This window comes from Pimephales promelas, chromosome 2, assembly GCF_988280905.1.
Source record: "Pimephales promelas chromosome 2, fPimPro1.hap1.1, whole genome shotgun sequence".
Classification (NCBI taxonomy): domain Eukaryota; kingdom Metazoa; phylum Chordata; class Actinopteri; order Cypriniformes; family Leuciscidae; genus Pimephales; species Pimephales promelas.
In genome coordinates, this window is record NC_142770.1 from 36865431 (window position 1) to 36890534 (window position 25104).

General features: G+C 37.1%; 1 protein-coding gene and 2 long non-coding RNA genes across 3 annotated transcripts; all 3 read right to left on the reverse strand.

Annotated features, from left to right (window-relative positions):
* Positions 1-666: 666 nt before the first annotated feature.
* LOC120479212 (uncharacterized) lies at positions 667-2322 on the reverse strand. The gene is made up of 4 exons (XR_016146172.1): positions 1955-2322; positions 1311-1384; positions 1102-1175; positions 667-1018 (listed from the first exon to the last, which is right to left on the reverse strand). It is a non-coding gene; the product is annotated as an uncharacterized LOC120479212 (long non-coding RNA).
* A 12483-nt stretch (positions 2323-14805) lies between these two features.
* Positions 14806-17081, reverse strand: LOC148997298 (uncharacterized). The gene is made up of 8 exons (XM_089119734.1): positions 16912-17081; positions 16646-16726; positions 16436-16525; positions 16183-16263; positions 15867-16031; positions 15493-15567; positions 15225-15305; positions 14806-14998 (listed from the first exon to the last, which is right to left on the reverse strand). The coding sequence occupies exons 1-8, from the start codon at positions 16957-16959 to the stop codon at positions 14957-14959; spliced, it is 663 nt and encodes a 220-aa protein (XP_088975860.1). The 5' UTR covers positions 16960-17081; the 3' UTR covers positions 14806-14956.
* Positions 17082-17380: 299 nt separating this feature from the next.
* Positions 17381-19122, reverse strand: LOC148997299 (uncharacterized). The gene is made up of 3 exons (XR_016146535.1): positions 18947-19122; positions 17723-17796; positions 17381-17504 (listed from the first exon to the last, which is right to left on the reverse strand). It is a non-coding gene; the product is annotated as an uncharacterized LOC148997299 (long non-coding RNA).
* Between the last annotated feature and the right edge of the window lie 5982 nt (positions 19123-25104).

The following is a 25104-nucleotide window of genomic DNA, read 5'->3' on the forward strand; positions in this document are numbered from 1 at the left end:
ATTTAGCCTTGTTATTGTTCCTTTTTCCTATATTATGATGTAAACAAACCAATGATCTTTATGTTTTCTGTTTTGTCATTATGACTATTATGGTATCTTTCCATGATCTTGTATGTAATACGTTTATAAGTTTAAATTATATGAGCGACAGGTGTACTAACACTTCATAACATCAGTGACTCGACAGCACAACCTAGAACAGTTTTCCTCTGCGTTTGTAATGTCTGCACAAAGGAGACGGGCAGCTGCTCGAAGATCTCTTTTGGAGAAAACTGTTGATTTTAAACTAGAAAAATGTAAGTATCACTCCTTAAAAATTAATATTACCTCAGAATGAATTGCATTGTTAGCCCACCACAAAACTTAAAACAAAATAATAATATTAAATGCTGACCAATACTTAATTATATAACTTTTTTATATACTAAAAATATAATTTAATATAACAAGCAAAATGTAATTTGTTTTGTCATATGACAGTTATGCATGAATACATTTATATTCATAAATGCAGTGAAACATCTCAATTATCAGTCAATCGATGAATTAATGGATACATTAATTAAATAATTAAATGTTATATACTGACAACAATAATAAAAATGAATAAATGAGTAAAAGAACAAATAAAAGTAACCATCACAATAAACAAATGCATTATACAAGTCAACAACACATGAAACAAAGCTTTATTCAAACTACAAGCATGTATTTACAGCCGCTGAACACCAAACCCTACTACCGACTCAACACAGCGGTTCCCATTCTGCAGCTTTATTCTGCTGAATTCACCAGAGGGGACTGTGCCTTCTTCCCAGAGCTTGTTGCTGCGCTTCACAATCTGAGGCAATAAGGGCAGGTGGAGAGATCGAGGGTCTCGTAAAGGCAGGTGGAGAGATGAAGGAACTCATAAGGGCAGGTGGACAGATGGAGGGTCTCATCCATGGCACCACTTCCAGGATTCAGCTCTGGGCTCCTCATCCTCAGTGCTCACACCAGTCTGCAGACATTTCAGATCCTACAAAAATGCACAAACATTATACAAAAGCAGTCATTTTAACACACAATGTCATTTGATTTATGTATTAAAAATAACCTTACTTTATATTTGAGTAAAAGCCTTAAAACAAATGCTGCCATCATCTTTCCTTGCAGGTCCTGCTCCACCACAAAAGCTATGCAGTAAAAAATGCACAGAAATCAAGAAACAGAAAAGTGTTGTAATTTCTCTACTTGAATTTACAATAATTCAAATAAACTACAATTTAAGATTGAATAGATTTTGTTATCCATTTCTGTAGTATACTCACCCAAAGCCTTTGATGACAGCATTCAGCATCATGAGCCTCTCTCCAGCAGATAAACACACGCGTGTTCTTCTGTCCTTGTAACATACAGACAAGATTCACATTATGAGCTCAACACTGAATTTACATGCTGAGGTTGATGTTAACTCACTTTTAATCCAACTTAAATGTTCCTTAATATATCAACACTAATAAGGGACAAATTAAATATAACATATTTAGTTACTTTATAGATTTGTTTATTTACCGTATTTACAGCACATTTGTCTAATGTAAGTAGTGTTGACAACAGTGAATTATGCTTCATAATAGCACACATAACGTTACATCACTCAGATATATTTTTCATGTTGGAATGTGCTCATCTGCAATACTTAAACAATATTTTAATTTCAGATGTAAATAGACATTTTAAATAAGCGTGTTTAAGATGTAACGTTATATGGTTATGTAAATCCATTTTAGAAACTTACGTGTAGCCTACTTACTGGAGCTCCCCAGTTTAACTAACTAATAAAACATGTGTTTACAGCAAAATCACAACTATACTATACTGTCTAAGTCCTTTAGACCTTCAACAGTTAAAACGTTTACTCTATAGTAGTTTAACACATACGATTTAAACACAAGGAACCGTGTTTACTCACATTTGAAAACCCCCTGCTTCGCTGATCTCCGCGATGTTGATAATGACGAATGCTCTCCCGTGGCCTCCTGGGATAGAAGAGTACCCATCGGATGAACACTCAAAAATCTTGGCGAAAGCAGGAGTTCATCCGGGAACTTCTCGCCTACTCTTTTATGAGTACTGAGGTTTCGGACATACTACTCCTTTCAAATACTGTTTTCCCCTACTATATAGTACGAAAGTAGGAATATTCGGACGTACTATAAGTATACGTATGCCCGAATCTCGCGATAATTAGTACGTCACTCTGGTAATTCTCGCCTACTCTTTTTGGATAAGGATTCGGACATACTTATTCACTCGCCTACTGCTTTTTCCCTACTATATAGTAGGGAAGTATGCGGTTTCGGACGCAGCCCCAGTCTTACTGAGCGCTCCTTTAAACAGCTTCTAAAAAGTTCCCAGTTATGTCCTCATTTTGAATAATTTTAGTGATACAATGTATCCTGCCTGAATATGTTTCTTGCTTGATATTGTATATTGTCATATTCAACTGTTGCATTATTTTATTTGTCGTTGTCTTCCTTCCTCATGTGGGGACGTGGGTGATGTTCGCTTTAAGCTGCGCCCGTGCAAAAAATAATAAAATGCCACGCAGAGGACCGACACGAAACGTGTGGAAATGCATTTGATTGTAGTTTAACCCTCAGGTGCTCTTCGTTTCGGAGTCACACTTGTTATCTTCCCGGTCAAAAGTGACCGGACACCTAAAAATGAAACTTTCTCCATCCCAGTAAAACCAATGCAATTTATTTTTGTTCTATAATATTTATTCTTTTTATTTAGTATTTTGAGACAATTTAATTGAATTTATTAATATTTATGCAATATTTATGGTTTATTTTTGCCATGGAAATATATATATATATATTTATCTATATATATATATCTATATATATATATATATAATTTTTTTCAAAAAAATATTAACGCAGTATTTTAGTTTAATACAGAGTCTAGGCTTTCAGAAAAATAATATATATATATATATTGAAGAAAATTAGAACCATCTGGTTACAGTATAGAGAAAAAGCGTAGAATCATGGTGTAACCACTGGATGACATGTATGGAGAGGCATGGGAATTCCCCAGATGTTTATGAACACATTTTTTTTTTTTTGTTGTTGTTGTTGGATTTAGTTGAAACAATCTCAAAAATTATTTCTTATTAAAAAAATTCACCATTCATTTTTTACAATTTCTTATGGGGGTCATTTTTGACCAAAGACCACGAGTGTGACTATTTTTTTTAAGACCACTTAGCAAGCTCAGATCATGACCTCAATTTTTTTGTGTGTTCACATACCCAATGCCATAAAAGTCACCAAGTTTCATAATTTTCTGAAGAAGCTGTGATTTTTAAATATTCAAAACAGATTTCTTTAATCACAATTTATTGGTGTTTTTGTGTATAAAAGTGTGTATGTGTGTGCGTAGGGGTGGGTATGTCTGTTTTGCACTCTTGATATTTTAGAGTGTCACCCCTTCAATGCTGAGCACTTTTTTTCGGCATCGTGGCCGATTTGTAGATTGTACACACAAAAATTCTCAAAGTTTTTCTTTTTGTCAATTTCTCATTCATTTCCTATGGTCGGTCATTTTTGACCGAAGAGCACAAGTGTGACTATTTTTTTTTACGACCACTTAGCCTGCTCGGATCATGACCTCAATTTTTTTCTGTGTTCACATACATGAAAGTCACCAAGTTTCGTAACATTGTGATGAAGCTGTGATTTTTAAAAATTCAAAACAGAAAATGTTTCGGTCAGAAATGACCGAAGAGCACCTGAGGGTTAAGTGAGAAATAATTTCAGTGCTCTGGTCAACCTCTGTAGAGTGAAAACTGGTGAATGCAGTTTACAGCTTTCATAGAAAGAGAATGAAGTGAGCGTGTGTGAGTCCTGTGTGCGGACAAAATAGCTCAATACGAGAGGCAACGAGAAAATCACATCGTAATGTTTTAAAGAAGAGTGGTTTGATTAAAGTGATGGAAATAACTGTTGATGGCCATATTTTATTATATTATAACCCTAAATAAAGCATCTCACAAAGGTATTGTTTAGGTTACATTAGGCCTATATTTTATTATATTATAACCCTAAATAAAGAATCTCACAAAGGTATTGTTTAGGTTACATTAGGCCTATATTTTATTATATTATAAGGCTAAATAAAGCATCTCACAAAGGTATTGTTTAGGGCTCATTGCCATTAAAAAGTTTAAAACCCCTTGCTAAAGAAACTATTAGAAATTCATAAGGAATAAACAATCTGTCACGGTTTGATTCGGTTTGGTTTTGATCTTCTGTTTGCATTCTTAGTCACATGTCCTTGGTTTTCCCGCCACTTTTCTGTTACCTTCATTAGTTCATCTTCGTCACCTGTGTTTTGTTAATCACCTTCATCTGTATCACCTGGTTTGGTTAATTCATGTCTGTATTTAGTTCCTTCAGTTCAGTCACTCTTTGGGAGTAGTTTCTCTGCCTGTTTGTACCTGTCTGAAGTTTCATTTCCCCCAAACCATCTCAGTGTAACAGAGTACTTTTCTTTCTTACTATATTCTATTATTGGAAAGAATTGAACTGTCTTTCATTTTCTTTAATTTATTTATTTTTGAGCAGGGACAATGCAAAATATACATTAACCTTAAAAAGGAGAGATGCATTTTACCAGGTTGTAGCACTTGTGCTGATTTCCACCTGTAGTCTCTGGGCAGGCTGATGTCAACAGATATACATATTAATAATCCATTTATCCCAAAAACAATATATATGGCATTCATTTACAAATACACTCACACATACACATCAATTACAATACATTTTGGGAACATGTTTGTTTTAAAATAAGCCATTTTTTGGCCCGATGTGGAAAAGTGTTGATTTACACATGTGGTCAGTTCTGTTGGCAACTTGTTCCACTGTTTGATGGCCACACATGAGAAAGCTAAGCTGCCGAAAACTGTTTTACACCGAGAAATCGTGCACTCGCCCCGAACAGTCGACCTAGTGGCTCGAGATGTCATTTCTGAGCTCAGTGAGATCAACTTTTTTTAACAGAGGGCTTGCAGTACTATTTATGATCTTAAACAAGAGACAGATATTTGAATATATGATTGTTTTCAAACCTAATATCCTATGTTTTTTTAAGAATATGATAATAATGAAATAACTGAGATTTGTTGTCATAAACGTTACAGAAGTTTTATACAAAGATTCCAGGGGCCTTAATGCTGTTTTACTTGCTTGTGAAAAACTCGTCATGCCGTATCGAAAGTGTGGAAATATCATCACATTTAGATGTAAATTAGATGCACCTATGATCAAAGAGTTTCTAATATATCTAAAATGTGCTATATGAATTTAACGTGTTGGTAATCTTTTTAATAAGTTTTTTGAAATTTGGATTTGGGTCTAGAATGACTCCTAAACATTTAATTTGGTCTACCTTTTTAATTTCCTGACCCTCAACTGATTTTGTTAAATGAAAGTTAAAAGAGTTTTTTTTTTTAGCCAAATAGAAATCTTTTCCATTTCCTCAGTTAACTTTTGAGCAACATCCTTAACAGTGTTACCATGAATATACACCATTTTGTCATCAGCATGCATTATCATTTTAGCATTAATACACACACACGGAAAATCATTAATATAAAGTGAAGACAACAAGGGCCCTAATATAGAGCCCTGCGGCACACCCATAGTGCATGCTCGTAAGAGAGATGATACATTATTTATAGATACACTCTGCTGCCTTGCACTGAGAAAACATTTAATCCAATTGAATCCGGTGTTGAACTCGTGGAGATTCTGGAAGCTGTCTTCCGTAAATGAGCAGCACAGAGAGCTAGATTACCATCGTCATTTTCAGGAACATAATCAAACATTAATTGTATCCATTGTTGACGAAGTACAGCGTCTGTGGGAAGCCGAAACACAAAAGACCTGACAGCTGCGTGAACAACACACTCGACGAGCTGGAGCTGCTGAAATATGGCCATGTCCTTTTCTGCTTATTCTGGAGGGAGGGTTGATGCAAATGTGTGGGTTAGTGACGTACCATAACCCAGCTGTAGTCCCAATCCAGTCGTTTTTGTAGACAATATACTTCCTGATTTTTAAAGGACGATATCTCTGCTTACAATGAACTTTCAGCGCTGCAACTTTGCAGATACTGTTCATGCACCAACAGCAACATTACACACTATTTAACATGAAAAAAGTGAAATCGCAGTCAACCCCCCCTTTAATATTCATCAATTGCGAAATCATGTTAAACACAGAGGAAATAATAAAAACATAACTTCACTCAATGTGAAGTAGAAGTTATCGTTGGCGAGGTGGAAAAGAGGAGAGAATTGTGTGGGCATTACTAATGCCAAAAAGGCACTTGAGTGGCAAAAGGTTGCAGACGCCGTAAATGCTGTCGCCTCACAACCTCGGACTGTGGCCGAAATAAAAAAGAAATGGTCGGATTTCAAAGTCGAGGCAAAAAGAGCGTCTAGTCATTAATTCAATCAGAGAGGGCCAAGGAGTTGGGCGAAATCAAGACTCCAAACTGAAATAAACTGCACAATGAGGGAATTCTTCAATAAAAAAATATATTTTTTCCGCACTCTTTTGTTGTGAAGATGATGCGTTCACTCCAAATCCTTCCATTTAATCGCCACATCTTCTAAGAGCTCAAGATCAGCCATTGTGCGTCATTATACACATTGTGATGGGGCATTTTATTTACATCCATTTAATTCTGCATCTGACAAGCTACGGATGTCGGTTAAAATCTAAATGGGAAATAGTTCAGTGCAAATTTAATTTCTTGCAGCTTTCTGAATGGTTGAGACACGTCATACGTTATTTTATCAAAAATAAAACAAACAAACTAAAGGCATATGCATGAATACCATGATTCCGGAGCTGATGAAGATATTTTTATGATGAAAACAACTTTGCCCAGTGGACAAATAATACATCTATTTATCGATCTATCTATATATCTCTCTAATTATCTATCTATCTGACTGACGATCTAATTGCTATATCTGCTTCGTTAGATGGACATATTGGCGAGAATATCAGTTTTGTACATTATTTCGTTCTGTTTACCATCTTATTTATGAGAATGAATTGTATAAGCCAATATTATTGAAGAACATATTAATTTCTTTTTTGGAAATATGTGTTAATTTGCATTTCTGTTGCAGATCAATCAAACGGGTGTTCGTGTAGGCTGTTAATTGTAAGACTTGCTTTGTTAAGTCTTCGTGTTATTTATGCAATTTATTTTACACAACCGTCTACAGTTTCACACACTTTCACGTGTTTTTTCCATCTGCCGATGGTGTCGCCATTTCTCATTTCACCCGTTTTTGTGCGTACGCCTGGGTCAGAGCTGGCGTGAAGGACCGCACATTTTACCGCCAAGTTTGCTTTTTATAAATACCAACTATTGCGTAGAGAGCGGCGTACGCCTTCTTTTGTGCGTACGCAACGTTTATAAATGAGGCTCCTGGAGCTTATCTCCTGACTTGTGTATAGGCTTTACTATGGCTGTTTTCAGAGCTGTAAGGAAAGTACTTTCATTTATAGACTGATTTATAACTTTAGTTAGCACCAGAGTTGGGTAAGTCCTTCAATAGTACTCTATAGGTACTCAAGATTAACATAAGATTGACTGAAACCAAGTGTTTCACCCCCCCCCCCCACCCCACCCCACGAAAAGAGGGAAAACAAAAGGGAATATGGTAAGATAAAACATTCTGCAGTTATAACAAAAAATGTGTGCTCATGTGAGAAGACGCTTACATGGCTGGCGATGGAGGTTTGAATATCAGTAAAGGTCGGCACCCAAGGGAGCTGCATCTCCTTCCAAGCCTCCTGGAAGTATCCTTCAAGTTTTTGCAGGGGTTGGGTTTTGATGTAAAATACCAAAAAGTTGCAGTCTCCCCACCCAGCAGGTTATTTTTCATTTTTAAAAAGTGCTGTGCCCACTCGTATTCATCCTCGAACAGCGCAATCTGTGCTCTCCCGAAAACCTTATTGGTTTTGAGACTGGACACCTAATCCCACACAAAAAACACAAAAGCAGTTAAGAACAGAACAGATAAACAAGACATAGTCCAAGACATAAAAATTCTATTGAATTTTATATATATTTATATATATATTTGACAAACACTCACATTTATAACATGTGCCTTCTCCATGGTGGAGTATCGAGCCCCTGCACCTCCTGGATCATCATGTTCTGTGAAACACCTCCCTGTGGCCGTAAAGAGACGACAGCAAGGCCGAAAAGTGCCCGTAAAACCTCCAGAGGTTTTTATAGGCCAGGTTACTCTCAATACTGGCTAAAAACAACAACGACAACACAGAGTAAAATCTCAGCAATTAAATGGCAAATTAATTTTACAATTAACTGTCTTAACACTTACTGTTACTCCCTCCACCGCTCCTGGTGTCTGGAAGTGGCCGAGGATCAGGATTGCTTCACAATAGTAGCAGAACATGGTCTTTTCCTCTGACGCCACGTGGTCACCTTCCAGCAGCCTCCCATAAATGGACAGCATGTCCTTTTTGGCCTTCCGGAGGACTGCCTGGCACTCATGACGGCTCTTCTCGCCCTCTTGGAAACGTTCATACCTAGAATGACATACAAGACAACAATGTGATTACACACACCTGTATAGAGTATACCCCTGTATCACATAACCCCCGATGTACAGCCAGCACAGAAGTATCATCAACATGAAGTCATTAAAGAAAACAAATGGAAAGCAGATTAGCAACTGGCCTTGTTTTACAGGTGACCTTGCTGTGTGACTTGGCCACTGGCTTTCTGATGGTAGCGAGGAGGTCGAGGTACGCTTGGCACTTCCTGTAGAAGTCCAGATCTGCTTCACCCAAGTTCAGGTGGGTCTTTAAATACTGAACAAACCGGATCATGTTCTTAATGTAGTTCAGTATGGTGGCCGGGCCCGTGTCAGCGCGCCGGAGTTGGGTGAGGTCGTCCTTGGTCTCAGTGGACTTCAGAGGTTTTTCTAGGGTCCGAGCTTTAGGGGTGCTGAGCACCCAATGAGCCCCACTGCCACCACACACATTTTACACCCATATACGCTCCCTCTCTCTCTTCATTTTATTTATTTATTTATTTGTAAGGGGGGACAGTGTAAACATTAATCAACATCAGAACAATGAAAATGTACCCGAGTTAGCTAAAAGAGCTAATTTTTATCGGTAGTTCCCCAGCCAGCAGGAAAAAAAGGCAACCTTAAAGATATAAACAAATTTGTAAAACTATGTTGGGTGGACTCTGTTCCTCTAGGGGGGTTCGGTGGCATGCTCCCCTGCTAGAAAATTTGGTACATTTTAAGGTTAAATGCATCAATCTCGTGCTCTCTGAGAGATCAAAATTAAGAGCTTCAATCCACATAAAATGTAGCCTATAGTCTATCACTTCTCTATCACACTTCTCCGTTCAAAAAGCTTCAGCAAATAGTAGCAGCCCCCAATCTTGTTATTATGCGAATCGTTATTAAGAGAAAATAATATAGCCTAAAGTAGCCTAGGCTAAAATAAAATAAAAATAAAAAACCCGTCATATAATCGTTATAATATATCACATCAATGAACATGGTAGTTCAAAATATAGCCTATTATTCACCGTTAAGCAAATATGAGCTTATCTTGTGTGATGGTCCAGAGCAGCGGTATAGTCCGCGCTTGGGCTGGAGCGTAATCTCTTGTTTTAATAGTTGTATCGTTTAGGAAGGCTCTACCTCCTTTCGTGTATCCTGGGAACTGCTAAAACTCCAGAGTCTTATGATCTTAAAAAACGAAATGGACTATATCGTGCAGCATCTGCCCATCTACATCATTATAATCAGCAATAAAGGGACCCACATCAACAGCCACTGTAAGCGGGCTTAAAACAGCCTCTGCTGTCATTTACTCAATCGGTTGTCAGCTATCGGGTAGTCTTCCGAAATTTAAAAGACATACAACAGACCAATACAAAAGAAACGAAGCAGATAAAAAAAGAGTCGGACATGGGAGTCGAACCTCTGTCACTAAGAGCAAGACGACACTGTATGCTGGCACGCAGACCACTGCCCTACTCAAGATGTTAGGTTTGTTGGGTAATCTAATGTATTTCACAGACATGAATGTAAACAGAGACTAAAATCATACTATATATCTACATACAATAAAGGAAATTTCCTTTATCGTGCTTTTTAAAAAGCGATAGCCTACTCGTGCCCAATGAAGAAATAAAATATGACAGGATAACATTCCAAAAACAGAACCTTAAAGACGGATCGCTATTCAGATCGAAAATCTACTACATATGTCTTTCCACCAAACGTCACTTCATTAGATGGGCTGAACTTTGAAGAAAAGGGCGGGGCTGATTATAATATTATACAAAACGCCGCTTTTTACGCCGTCTTTGTCAGACAGAAGCGCCGCAATTGACGGCGCAATGTGGATGGCCTGCGGTGTCAGAAACGGCGTCATAGGCTGGATTAAAAAACGCCGAAAATGACGGCGAATTTGCTTTGTAAACGCCGTAATTTACGCCGTTTGTACCACAATACGCCGTAATTTGCAGCGTCTTTTCGTCTTAAACGCCGTAAACACCGGCGTTTTGAGAATGAAACGCGTTTGGAAAGTGGCGAAATGTGAACCATTTGGCTTTCCATAATCTTCCGCCATTAAACGCCACAACAATGCATAAGCCAACATGGTCATTTATTTTGAAAAAACACAATATAGCCTACTCTTCAAATGCTCGCGTGCAAAACACTTATTTCATTCATTAACATGTAGACTACAAACGTTTACATTCGTAAGTTACACGTTTCTACTTGTTGATGCAAAATTTGTAGCAATTCTGAAATTCAGTTAAAAGTAAATTTCTTTACCAAAAATGCAATAAATGATCATGTGTAGGCCTAAGTACAAAAAATAAGCTTACCTCTTCTCAACGTCTTCACATGTGTTTCATAAAATGGCTTAGAATTTTTGTCTGGATAGGCATCACGGGAAATGGCATATCACGTGGCTCATGGTAGCCTACTTAAAATGATATGCTAGATGTAATTTTTTCGCAATTACTGTAGTAGTTGACATGCCTTATGTTTTTTTTCACTTTATTTAAAAAGTGCACCTAGTAACTTATATTTTTGTTACTTATAACATATAACTATATACGTTTGTAACATATAACTATATATGTTAAGTAAACGTTGAAAAGTTATGAATAGGCCTACTTAATTTTTTATGTTTGATCCAATTACTTTTGTAAGTAATGGTTGTTCGGCCAACGAATCATTTTTTAGAGTGTGTTTTATCACAACAATCTTGTATATAACTTACAATCTAATGATGAACTCACTCTCAGGCCCATTTTGTCCTTACATTCTTGCTAAAATAACTATAATGCAATAATAATAATAATTCCGCCCAGGGGCGTAGCCAGGACATTATTTCTGGGGGGGCCAGCTTGTGCCAGTCTTTTATTTGGGGTGGCACTTGATTGTCAAAAACTACTATTACTAAAACTCACGCGTGGCTCGTCAGGCCATAAACAATGGATTGAACTCCCTTATGACACTAATAATGTCTAATTGATAAATGTGCGAGTGCAATGTGTCATCATTATGTGAGGGGTTAGGGACCTTAACATGAGACAGGGATGTTTTAGTGCAAATGACAGAAAGACACAATATGAATTGTCATATTAGGCGATAATTTATTTAGGTAAACCATTGGATTTTAAGTGCAACATCCAATTTATTTGTGATAATACAACAAGTTACAACGGGTGCAAAAAATCATAACTAGATCATGTAACACTTGAGTCGTTACTAGTTAGTTCCAATGATCTTCACTTTATAATACAGATCCAAATAATTAGTAATTCCCACAGAAGTATCTAGTAACACTTTCATCTGTGAGCTATTACTTACTAATTATTTGGATCTGTATTATAAAGTGAAGATCATTGGAACTAGTAATGACTCAAGTGTTACCACATGATCTAGTCATGATTTGTGCAACCGTTTGAGATTTTTGGTGAACTTTAGTATACTTTTAGAAAATGTCTTTAGTAACACTTGACTCATTACTAGTTAGTTCCAATGATCTTCACTTTATAATATAAATCCAAATAATTAGTAATTCCCACAGAAGTATCTAGTTACAATTTCATCTGTGAGCTTACTAATTCGTTAATAAGAGTTTATTTTAGTTAATAGTAGTTACTAGATTGTTAATAAACTTTTTCAGTAGTTCTCTGGGAAGTATTAAAAAAATAGAAGTTATTGACTACTTAATAGTGAACTACCACTTTCGTCTGTGCGCTATTACTTACTAGTTTGTTAATCAGAGTTTCTTGTTAGTTAATAATAATTGTTAATATTGTGTTACTCATTAGTTCTTGTGTAGATTCATTAACGAAGGAACCGTATTCTAAAGTGTTACCCTGAAATGTTCTGTTCGCTTTGTGTCTGCTGTAACAATTACCCTCTTAGAAGAAAAGGTTCAATAGAACCTTAAAAGGTGCTAAACGAAAGACCAGGTGTAAATGCCCCCCGAAACGCATTCGAGACGGATTTGAATCCGATCACTCAAACCACTTCAGAAGGTGCTGGGCCGCATTCTAGACGAAACTGGACAAGTGTAAATGCATCTTGTTCTTGAAACCACATATCTGTAAATGTTAATACTCCCAAAAATGCTAAAAAAAAAAAAAAAAAAAAAAAAAGAAACGCGTGAGAGCGTGTTACAGGCTACATGTCATGCTCTTTTTTTAGTCAGATATGACGACGCTACTGCGACGCGCATCACCTCAGATGAGCAGCTGAACGCAACCCAACGCGCCACAATCTATCGCAAATCAAAGTGAAAGTAAGTCGCAGACGATTAACACTACCATCTTCATTAAAAGTAAAGAAACGAAATGATCTTACCAGTTCTGTTGCCGCTCTCTCTTATCACCGTCTTTGCTGATTTTGAAATTAGCCGATGATCAATAAAATCCAGCTCATATCTGTTGCTTTCGGTGACGTAGCCTACACTTCATTAAATCTGTAACGCGGGAATTGAAGATCGGATTTATATCCATTTTGCAAAAACACATATGTGACCAGGTGTAAATGGAATCGTTTTGATAAATCAGATAGCTATCCGATCTGAGAAAACGCATGAAGTGGCCAGGTGTGTAAACAGTCCAAGCGCTGTCAGAATGCAGGTTATGTCTCTCGCACTGTTGATGGGGGCGAGACCCAACAAGTGACAAATCAATGACTTGATTAAAAAATGCATACATTTCATCTTCCTTTTTAGACCGTTACTGGAGTTTTTATTTTTATTTTTATTAAATTTATTTTCCCGTGAGGTTGGGAGGGGGGGCCGGCAGGGGGGCCGAGCCTTGACCAATGGTGGCCGTGGCCCCCCCTGGCCACCATGTAGCTCCGCCCCTGATTCCGCCCCTCCCTCACTTCCGGTTCTGGCGCTGGGGTTCTGAAACTGGTGGTGCTGCGGGTCTGCAGCTGGATATATCTCGCTTTTGTTTGTATTTTATATTTTATTTGATAAGCTAGCAGTCGTCCGGGCTGCTGGCCGGTATTTATGTTTTATTTTCGGTAGCCAGCAGTCGTCCGCGAGGGGCTGCTGGCAGGTAATTTGTTTGTTTATTTTGTTTAAGTAAAGTTTTATTTTTTAATATTATCCGGTCCCTGCCTCCTTCTTCCCTGAACTTTGTTACAGGGTGATCAGGCATTTGCAGTTGCTGCTCCGAGACTCTGGAACAAGCTACCCTCTGATATTCGCACAATTGCTGATGAAACTAAACTTCAAACCCACCTATTTAGGATAGCTTTTAATACACAGTAGTGTTGAGACAATTTCAAGTCAAGTCAAAACACATTTATTTATATATAGCTTTTCACAATACAGATGTTGGAAAGATGTTGTCCGACAGCACAGCCGCTCCGAATCTGCTGGGGTGGAGTCCATCTGCGCGGTACAGCCTGGGTCTCGCCATTGAATACCTACCCACCAACCCACCCACCTACCCACCCACCAACCCACCCACCTACCCACCCACCTACCCACCCACCTACCTACCTACCCACCCACCTACCTACCCACCTACCTACCCACCTACCTACCTACCTACCCACCTACCTAACCACCCACCCACCCACCTACCTAGCCACCCACCTGCCTACCCACCCACCCACCTACCCACCAACCCACCCACCTACCCACCCACCTACCTACCTACCTACCTACCCACCTCCCCACCCACCTACCTACCTACCTACCCACCTACCTACCCACCTACCTACCTACCTACCCACCTACCTAACCACCAACCCACCTACCTAACCACCTACCCACCCACCTACCTACCCACCCACCCACTCACCCACCTACCCGAACCCACCCACCTACCCAATATCCACCCACCAACCCACCCTCCTACCCACCCACCCACCTAACCACCCACCCACCTACCCGAACCCACCTACCCACCTACCTAACCACCCACCTACCTACCCACCTACCTGGTAGGGTAGGTAGGTGGGTAGGTGGGTGAGTAGGTGGGTAGGTAGGTAGGTAGGTGGGTAGGTGGGTGGGTGGGTAGGTAGGTAGGTGGGTAGGTGGGTGGGTGGGTAGGTAGGTGGGTGGGTAGGTAGGTATTCAATGGCCTGAGGAGAAGTGGCCCCCGACAGATCCTGGGTTTTCCCAATGAATGTGACTTGACATCTTCAGAGTTTTTCTGTGCCTGTTTGATGTCCGGCGCTTCCTTCCTACTGAACAGGTAATAATAATGTCAGACAGACAGTAACATTAAATACAAATACTGTTTGACAAAAAAATGGAAAACTGCATAGTGTGTTCAGTAGACTATTTAGATCCTGGGTTTTGCCAATAAATGTGACTTGACATCTTCAGAGTTTTTCTGTGCCTGTTCGATGTCCGGCGCTTCCTTCCTACTGAACAGGTAATAATAATGTCAGAAAGACAGTAACGTTAAATACAAATACTGTTTGACAAAAAAATGAACAGAAACTGCTCTTTGCAAATAATTGGCATCTGTTTAAATAATTGGCACCTACCAATTATTGCCAATTATTACTAGTAATATAGTACTGTTATAGAGCTATATATATATATATATATATATAGCTAATATAACTATATTAATTAATCAGATACCTGGACTTTCGTCCGAATGCCTCTAATAAGCGGCAGTGTTTCGGGGCCCTTGGTGTCCACCGCAGGTTTGGCCTTCATCAGCTGAGAAAGAGAGAGAGAGAGACAGAACAATAAGCATCAGCTGAAATCAAATTAAACAAACTTATTTATATCAGCTATGGTAACTAACATTTCTAACATGTTTACTTTTGAATATTATATTTTATTCACGGCCATCATTCGTAGTAGCCTATTCACAAACTGTTTTTCAAAATGTTTTCCCTCATACCATTTGTCGATGCATATTTTTTTGTTGCCGCTCTTCCCATTCCCTCATCGGTAAGAGAGCAGACGGCTTCAGAACCTGCAGAAATTAAACATGAAGAAATAAACAGATAAATAGATATTCAATGTTTTTTTGTGTTGTAAACGCCTCTTTAAAAATAAATCTCGCTCAAGTCCTGAGGAGCTAAACCATTTAGGGCTTTGAAATAACAATTTCGAACCCACTTGACATGCTGTTTTTCACAGGCATTAACAAGAGCAGCGTGAGCATCCAAAATGTGTGCTATTGTGTTTCACAGAAGGGTTGGAAACATGATGAAGGTGAGAAAATGAAGAAGAAATTAGCTCCGCTTTATAAAGTGTGAATTACGATCATACCTGTTTGTTGGTCTCTCCTCGGGGAAACCGTCTGCAGTGGTCTCTCCATTGCTGGACCTGTTCCCACTCAGCTTCCCAGCGTTCCCTCCTGAAATCGGATTCCAGCATCAGGATTCGCTGGTCGTTCTGCTGGTTTTCGAGACAGATCTTCCTTTCTTTCTGCAACTGAAGACAAACACTGTTATTATCATGCATTTCATCTACTCCACGTTACTTCAAACACATCACTGTAATCGGCAACAGTACTGTTACAGAGCTATATATATATATATATATAATTATACAGCTAATATAACTATATGAATTAATCAAATACCTGGACTTTTTTCCGATTGCCTCTAATATGCGGCAGTGTTTCGGGGCCTTTGGTATCGACCGCAGCTTTGGCCTTCATCAGCTGAGAAAGAGAGAGAGAGACAGAACAATAAGCATCAGCTGAAATCAAATTAAACAAACTTATTTATATCAGCTATGGTTACTAACATTTCTAACATGTTTACTTTTGAATATTATATTTTATTCACGGCCTACTATGAACAAACTGTTTTTCAAAATGTTTTCCCTCATACCATTTGTCGATGCATATTTTTTTGTTGCCGCTCTTCCCAATCCTTCATCGGTAAGAGAGCTGACGGCTTCAGCTTCGTGGAGGTCGAATCCTGCAGAAATGAAAAATGAAGAAATAAACAGATAAATAGATATTCAATTGTACTGTTATAGAGCTATATATATATATATATATAATATAGCTAATATAACTATATGAATTAATCAGATACCTGGACTTTCGTCCGAATGCCTCTAATAAGCGGCAGTGTTTCGGGGCCCTTGCTATCGACTGCAGGTTTGGCCTTCATCAGCTGAGAAAGAGAGAGAGAGACAGAACAATAAGCATCAGCTGAAATCAAATTAAACAAACTTATTTATATCAGCTATGGTTACTAACATTTCTAACATGTTTACTTTTGAATATTATATTTTATTCACGGCCATCATTCATAGTAGCCTATTCACAAACTGTTTTTCAAAATGTTTTCCCTCATACCATTTGTCGATGCATATTTTTTTGCTGCCGCTCTTCCCAATCCTTCATCGGTAAGAGAGCAGACGGCTTCAGCTTCGTGGAAGACAAATCCTGCAGAAATTAAAAATGAAGAAATAAACAGATAAATAGATATATGGTACCTGTTTAATAAATAAATGATTTACAACTGCTAATCAACTATCCCTTTAAAATGGAGTACTATGTCAATCAAGTGTAACGTCATAAACACTTAGAATTTCCCATAAATGCTGTTTTTTTATTTAAGTAATCCCTTAATAAGCGATAAGTGTTGCATAAAACCCCTTAATGTCTGGCAGGTTTGTGTTTTCACCGCCATTCTACATTTTTTCTTGTTCGAGAAGCTGTTGTGTTGACAAATCTGGTCCCCCTTTGAAATCGGGTTGATTTTTATCTCGATAACTTAAGCCTTAAATGCTTTTTTTGTTGTTTCTTTAAAAATAAAGCTCGGTCAAGTACTTACCATTTTACGGTCCCTCCTGGGATCTGACTCCTGCGTCATGATTGGCTGGTTGATCCACTGCTTTCCATGAGTCAGCTGTAGGAGCTCCTCCTTTTTTCTCTGTGTGTTTACACTGTAAAACCAGATATATAACATTATCATAACATAAAATAAATAACATTTTTATTACTTGTCAAATTAAATAGAATATTTTTTTAATGTTTTATTTTATTTCAAAATAATTTCTACATCTTGTTAAGATGTTTTATATATACACGAGACGCAGTTTAAATAAACACCTCGCTGAGGTACTATGTTAACACACACTGACGTCTGAGCACACACACACACCTGAGCTGTGGGCGATGGTTCCTGTTGTCCACCAGACCTTTAGTGATCGCAGGAAGTTTGATGGCCATTCTCAACTGAAACAGAGACAGAACAACATCAATCAACATATAACTCGTATAACTCAAACTGAGCGGCCCAAATCTATCTAAAAATTACATGAATGTCTGTGTGTGTGTGTGTGTGTGATGGATTTCAGATTTGACTGGTGTCTTGCTACAGGTGCAGTGACGAGTTTTACGTTGTTTGGATTAGCTATAAACGCAAAATACACTACCGGTCAAAAGTCTTAGATCAGTAAGATTTTTTATGTTTTTAAATGAAGTCTCTTCTGCTCACAAGGCTGCTTTATTTGATGAAAAAATGACAAAACAGTAATATTGTGAAATACTATGACAATTTAAAATGACTGTTTTCTATTTTAATATATTTTAAAATGTCATTTGAAAGCTGAATTTTCAACATCATTACTGTTGCTGATTACGCATCAGTTTTCAGTGTCACATGATCCTTCAGAAATCATTCTAATATGCTGATTTTATGCTCAAAAAACCTAAATTATTATTTTCAATGTTGAAAACAGTCGTGTACCATTTTCCCCCCCAAAAATAAAAAATAAATTCTAACTAACCCCAAACTTTTGAATAGTAGTGATTAATGTTACAAAAGCTTTCCATTTCAGATCAATTCTGTTATTTTGAACTTTCTATTCATCAAAGAATCCTGAAATAAAAATGTAAAGAAACTGTTTTCAACATGGATAATAATCATAAATGTTTCTTGAGCATCATATTATAATCATTTCTGTAGGATCATGTCACACTAAAGACTGGAGTAATGATGCTGTAAATTCAGATTTGATCACAGGAATAAATTACACTTCACTATACATTCACATAGACCGCTGTTATAATATTTACTGTTTTTTGGGTATTTTTTATCAAATAATTGCTGCCTTGGTGAGCAGAAGATACTTCTTTTAAAAACATTAAAAAATCTTACCGATATAAAACTTTTGACCGGTTGTGTATCAGTAAATATCTATATAAGAAGCACTTAGAAGGTTGTGGTTCAAAAATAATCCTTCTGACATAAACACATAAAAACCAACAATTACTAAAACACACAAAAACTGATTTTGTTCGGGCACTTTTCACTAACTTAGTTAAATTTCACGCTATATCAAACAACGTTACTAAAAAAAGCAATTATAACCCCTTAAGTTACCTTGTCGTCGTCGGACAGGGTCCAGCTATTCTGATTAATACAGTTCACGGCAAGTTTCACAGAACGGTCGGTCATCTGCTTCTTCTTTCCTTGATGTTTGGAGGTATAAAAGTATAATACCGTGCAAGTTTCACAAATTCAATGTTCTTCCAAAGACGTTCGAAACCAAGCGGAGAGACAGTGAAGTTCAGCGGAGGCTACTATGATGTCACAGGGCAGGGCAGAGAGGACGCCTTGGCAGACGGCCAACGCCCACGCACATCGTTTGAATGAAAATAATCTTATTTAAAGTGAAGTTTGATATCTGTCTTGCAGTTTTTTGGGGTTTTTTTTAAAATTTATTTTTAATTTCTGTCTTGCAGTTAACCTCATATGAATAACTGTCACACGTGACCTCCCCATCGACGCCATCTTTGAGGGCATAACTTTTTTCCTTTTTTTTTTTATTGAGTTTTCAAAATATTTGAGGGCATAACCAGTGATGTAGTGGTGCCTGGAGAAGTGGGCATACTCTTAATTTATGCCCTAAATATTTTTTTAAGCGTCACAGCAAAGGATGAACGCTCTGTGTTATAAACAGTGACATGAAAGACTACTAGTCTAGCATTAGTACAATATGCAAGACTACAGAATAGAGTATAATAAATACAATAGAACACATAAAATCAGTATTATTGCATATCAGGGCCGCACAATACCCAGGTCCCATAAATGATATTGTTAGGGGGGTTCAGGGAAATGCCCCCCTCGAGAAAATTTAGATTTTCCTGATCTCGAAATGAGCATTTTAAGGTGTTTTGATGGTCAAAAAAAATTGACAACAGTAGCTTTAAAAGCATGAAGTAGCCTATTTGATCAGATTCTCAAACATGAGAATCAGTTTCAGTTTCAGCTACTTTTCTTTCCTAAATTAATCTATGTTTGGTAATTTAAGTAATGGCTCACTCAAAAAGACAGTCTTGTCGCCACCCTCTGGTTTAATGACGCAAGTGGCGCAGTATTATGTAAAGATGAGAAGCATCGATAATGCATTTGAATAATTAATACATTTTGTTAGTTTTGAATAGAAAACTTTATAGTTTAGGCTACTATAGACTACTTACCATTATAAATAGCCTACATAAAAAGAAATGTGCTGTTTGCTAGCCAAATTTCGTATGTTTTGTAAATGACTTGTTCAAATGCTGTTCAATATAGCGTCATCTGCTTGTTTATCATATTCAACCTGCTGAAAGTGATTATGGCATTTCAATAAATAAGAGTAGTCCAATTGCTTGGAATAATTACTTCTGATTGTATTGTTCTCTTCTTTGTAATTGGCTTTGGATTAATTAATTAATGTATAATTAATATCTCTGTAAAATCTGTAAACAGTAAAAGCTTAATTTAGAAACAAGGAATAATGGAACTTCGGTTTCCATGTTAATTTGGTAACGCAATATGATATTGTGTCCACGAGGTGTCGCTGTTAGATCATATTAATGAAACTTCAATGCAGAATTCAACTTTATTGTAGGGAATACAATACACTTTACATAAAAACCTTCAAAAAAACAACAACAACGTGGAGGTCAATAGAAAAAAGTTCTGTATATCATTGCTTGTCATTTCTGTGATATCATGTAATTCCATCATAGGGGGAAATAAACTGAGTTTATCTTAGGCTATATACATTAGTTGATTTGTGGTTAATATTCTCTAAGCTGTTAAAAATGGCACATCAGTACAAATTTTCTGAACAACAAAATATTACTTTCAGGTTAAATACTGCTCTTCCATTAGTTCCAGATATGATATAAAAAAATAAGAACAACAACATAAAAACAACGAGAACAAAAGTGCAAAAGGCATAGTAATCTCCAGGTCAAAACTCTTCACATGAAAATATTTCTACAGCACGATATACAGTAGTAAACGATCTACAGTACGCTAACATCAAATCGTTAAATTCTGGCACATCCTGAACATCACTGAAAGCAACTAATTTCTAGTTAAAGCTTATATATTTAGCCAACAGGACAAAAATGTAAGGCATTCAACAAAACATCAATCATGTACTGTATTATGCAAACTAAGCGCCATATGATATTTTTCATATGTACATTACATACATTCATTTTCCCCATTAGTTTATATTTTATGAACGGACATTGACAAATAAAAATGACGAGCGAATATGGTTGTACTTTATTTTACAGACCAGTTGTGCAATGTGCATTATAACAGTAATTATATTAACTGGGTAATAAGTTCACTGTAAGTACACGTAAACTACAGGTGTTTAGGTTATAGGTTCAAGGTTAGTAGTTATTACCCAGTTATTGTAATTACTGTAATAAGTATGCACAACAGGACTGTAAAATAAAGTGCAACCGAGAATATGATTACACTGTAAAAATGAATACGCTTTCTAATCAATAAAATTGTGGCAACAGATTACAAGCAATATTATTAATTAAATTAAAAAAATTAGAATTGAGTAATAATTAAACAAATTAATTCCTTAAAAGTTAACCATTTAAAATGAGTAAAGTTTACACCCAAAAATTTAACAAAAATATCTGACGTCAAAGATTAATTAAGAACTCTTTATTTAATATTGCCAACATTGAAGACACCTGATGTTAACGAGCAGAATTACTGAAGGAGAAAACCGTCATTTTAAAACAAACACTGATCAACATAATGGTGACTTAAATGTACTTTTTTGTTTGTTTGTTGTTGTATGTTTTAGTCATTTTAAATGGTTAACTAATTTGATTAATTATTACTCAATTCTAATTTGTTAAATTCAATTAGTAATATTGCTTGTAATCTGTTGCCACAATTTTTTTGATTAGAAAAAGCGTATTCGTTTTTACAGTGTATGGAGCGTATGTGAGCGTGTGTGTGTGTGTGTGTGTGTGTTTCTGAAAGTGTAAAGAGCCTAATATATATGGATGAGTAATTCTTTTGACTAACTTAATCAAACTTTCCATCCATGATAAAACATTTTATTAGGTCACATGATCATTATGGAAGCTTGTTTCCGCTACAGAATTAAAAAAAAAAAACGATTCTATTTTCTCACAATTGCGAGTTCACATCTCGCAATTCTGACTTTATAACACGCAAATGGGAGATGAATGTGAATATGAAGTCAGAATTGTATGATATAGAGTCACAATTTCATGTTAGGAGATATTGGGAGATATTTTAAAAAAGGGCAGAGATAAAAAGTCGCAATTACCTTTTTTATTTTTTATTCTGTGGTGGAAACAAGCTTCCATAATGAACAGATCATGTGACATTATAAAATATTTTAACATGGATGAAAAATTTGATTAAGTTAGTCTTTTTTCCGCTCAGAATTGGACTTAAACTTGCAGATGCGAGTTTATATCTCACAATTTAGAGAAAAAATGTCAGAATTGCGAGATATACGTATACAATTGTGTGTTATAGTCAGAATGGCAAGTAATAAACTTTAAAAAAAATCAGAATTGTTTTTATATCTCGCAATTCTGATTTTATAAAACACAATTCTGACTTTATATCTCACAATTCTGACTTCATATCTCATAATTCCTATAAATAAAGTCAGAATTGTGAGAGATAAACTTGTGAGATAAAAAGTTGCAATTATCTTAAAATGTTTTATTCTGTGGCAGAGACAAGCTTCTTTATCTCACGATTCGGACTATTTTCTCACAATAGCGAGTTCACATCTCGCAATTCTGACTTTATAACATGCAATTGGGAGATATGAAGTCAGAATTGCATGATATAGAGTCGCAATTTCATCTTATAAGGTCGGAATTGTGAGATATGAACTCTCAAATGCGTGTTATAAAGTCAGAATTGTAAGATATTTTAAAAAAAGGCATAACTGGGATAAAAAGTCGCAAATACCTTTTTTTTTTTTATTCTGTGGCGGAAACAAGCGCCCATAATATAAAGAGAAAAGTTCCACATGTTCATGACCTCGATGAGCTTTAGAGGAATGTGAGATGGTTTGGTCACTAAAAAGAGAAAGTCTGGCCAAAAACGGCTTTAAAAACAGAAAGATGTGCATAATTTCCCTAATATAATTTTACCACTTTTCCACACATCATTAAGGGCTAAAAAAGTGGATTTTGCATGATATGTCCCCTTGTCATGTATCGTCATATTTACCTCAGAAAACCCACATAAACTCGTTAGTCAGCTAGAAAAACAATAACTCTAGAGAGGAGCATTTTGCTAAATATATACACCATATTACATATGCATTATAATCTTAATGTTCTTCAATATTTAATGCATTTTTTAATAAATCTGGCAAGATTTCATGACAGCCACCATTTAAATGTTTATATTTCATATAATCTTCTTCTTATAAAATTAAATAAAGTGTAATTTAAGTGTTTGTATAGCTACAAAACAGTTCATTATTACCTTCATATTAGGCTAATGAAGACTATAGGCTACAACTAGACTCCCATAAATTACAGCATTAGTTAAGAGATTTAATTTCCTTGAGAAAATTTGCCATTTATTGTAACTGATATCCAAAATAATCAATATTGAATCGAATTGCAAGCTTGTAAATCGAATTGTGAAATTTGAGTCAATACCCAGCCCTAGTTAGGGCCCAAGCCCTGAAAGGGCGAAGGCCCTATTGTTTTCCTTGGGATTATTTTTCTTTACTATTATTATTAGGGCCCAAGCCCTGAAAGGGCGAAGGCCCTATTGTTTTCCTTCCGATTATTAGGGCCCAAGCCCTGAAAGGGCGAAGGCCCTATTGTTTTCCTTCCGATTATTAGGGCCCAAGCCCTGAAAGGGCGAAGGCCCTATTGTTTTCCTAAGGATTATTAGGGCCCAAGCCCTGAAAGGGCGAAGGCCCTATTGTTTTCCTTGGGATTATTATTAGGGCCCAAGCCCTGAAAGGGCGAAGGCCCTATTGTTTTCCTAACGATTATTAGGGCCCAAGCCCTGAAAGGGCGAAGGCCCTATTGTTTTCCTTAGGATTATTAGGGCCCAAGCCCTGAAAGGGCGAAGGCCCTATTGTTTTCCTTAGGATTATTAGGGCCCAAGCCCTGAAAGGGCGAAGGCCCTATTGTTTTCCTAAGAATTATTTTTCTTTAGTATTATTATTTTACTACCTTTTTGGCACTTTTGGAGCCCTTAACATGCTCAAAAACTCTTGAAACTTTGCACACGGGTCAGAACCCGCGGCCATCAGAGCCGGGCTGAAGCTGGTACCTGGGCGTGGCAGGGGGGCTCGTCAGCGCCCCCTGGAACGGGGTCCGAACACTCGGTCCATAACTCAAACACGCTTGCATGTAATAATATGAAACTCGGTACACATGTTGATCTCATCGTTTCATCTATACCTCGCGCTCTTACTTTTTACCCCAGCCCAACAGGAAGTCGGCTATTGAGGTTTGTTTGTAAAACGCTCGCAATGGTATTTGAAATACTCCTCCTAGAGCTTTGATCCAAATTCGACGAAACTCGGTCAGCGTGAAGTCAAGACATTGAGGATGAAAGTTTGCGAGGGGATTTTTGATATCTCGAACGGTTTGTCCGTGGCGAGGAAATGAAATCATGGCGAGAAACGTGAAACAGGAAGTGTGTTAAAACTTCAGCATACATTAACTGATCTTGATGAAACTTCAGCAGTGTGTTCGCTGTAAGAGGACGATCACATGGATGTGACTATTGTGAGTCAAAGTTATAGCGCCACCAACTGGCAGCAGGAAGTGTGTCACTTTCAAAATGCTTTGAAATCACCCTTTTATTTTTACCCGATTTGCTTCAAACTTCATCTGTATAATGTAAACATAGGGCAGATGTAGACCTGTGAATGGATTCTTGATATCTTTGAAAACTGTTGCCGTGGCGACGCATCAAACTTTACCATTCTTTTAGGATGCTTTTGAGACCCTTAGCATGCTTTAAATTGCATGAAACTCGACAGACACATCACATTTATTAGCCAGTAGACATGTGCAAAGTTGCAGAAACGGGCGTGGTGAGGGCTCAGTAGCGCCACCTTTTGACAAAAGTGGGGTTGTTAGTTTTATCTACAGTTACAAAAATCGGTATGTATATTGTACTCCTCGAGCCGGACAACTTTCTAATTGACACTCATTAGCTAGGACCCACAGAAAGTCAGATATGTTTGTTTGAATGTA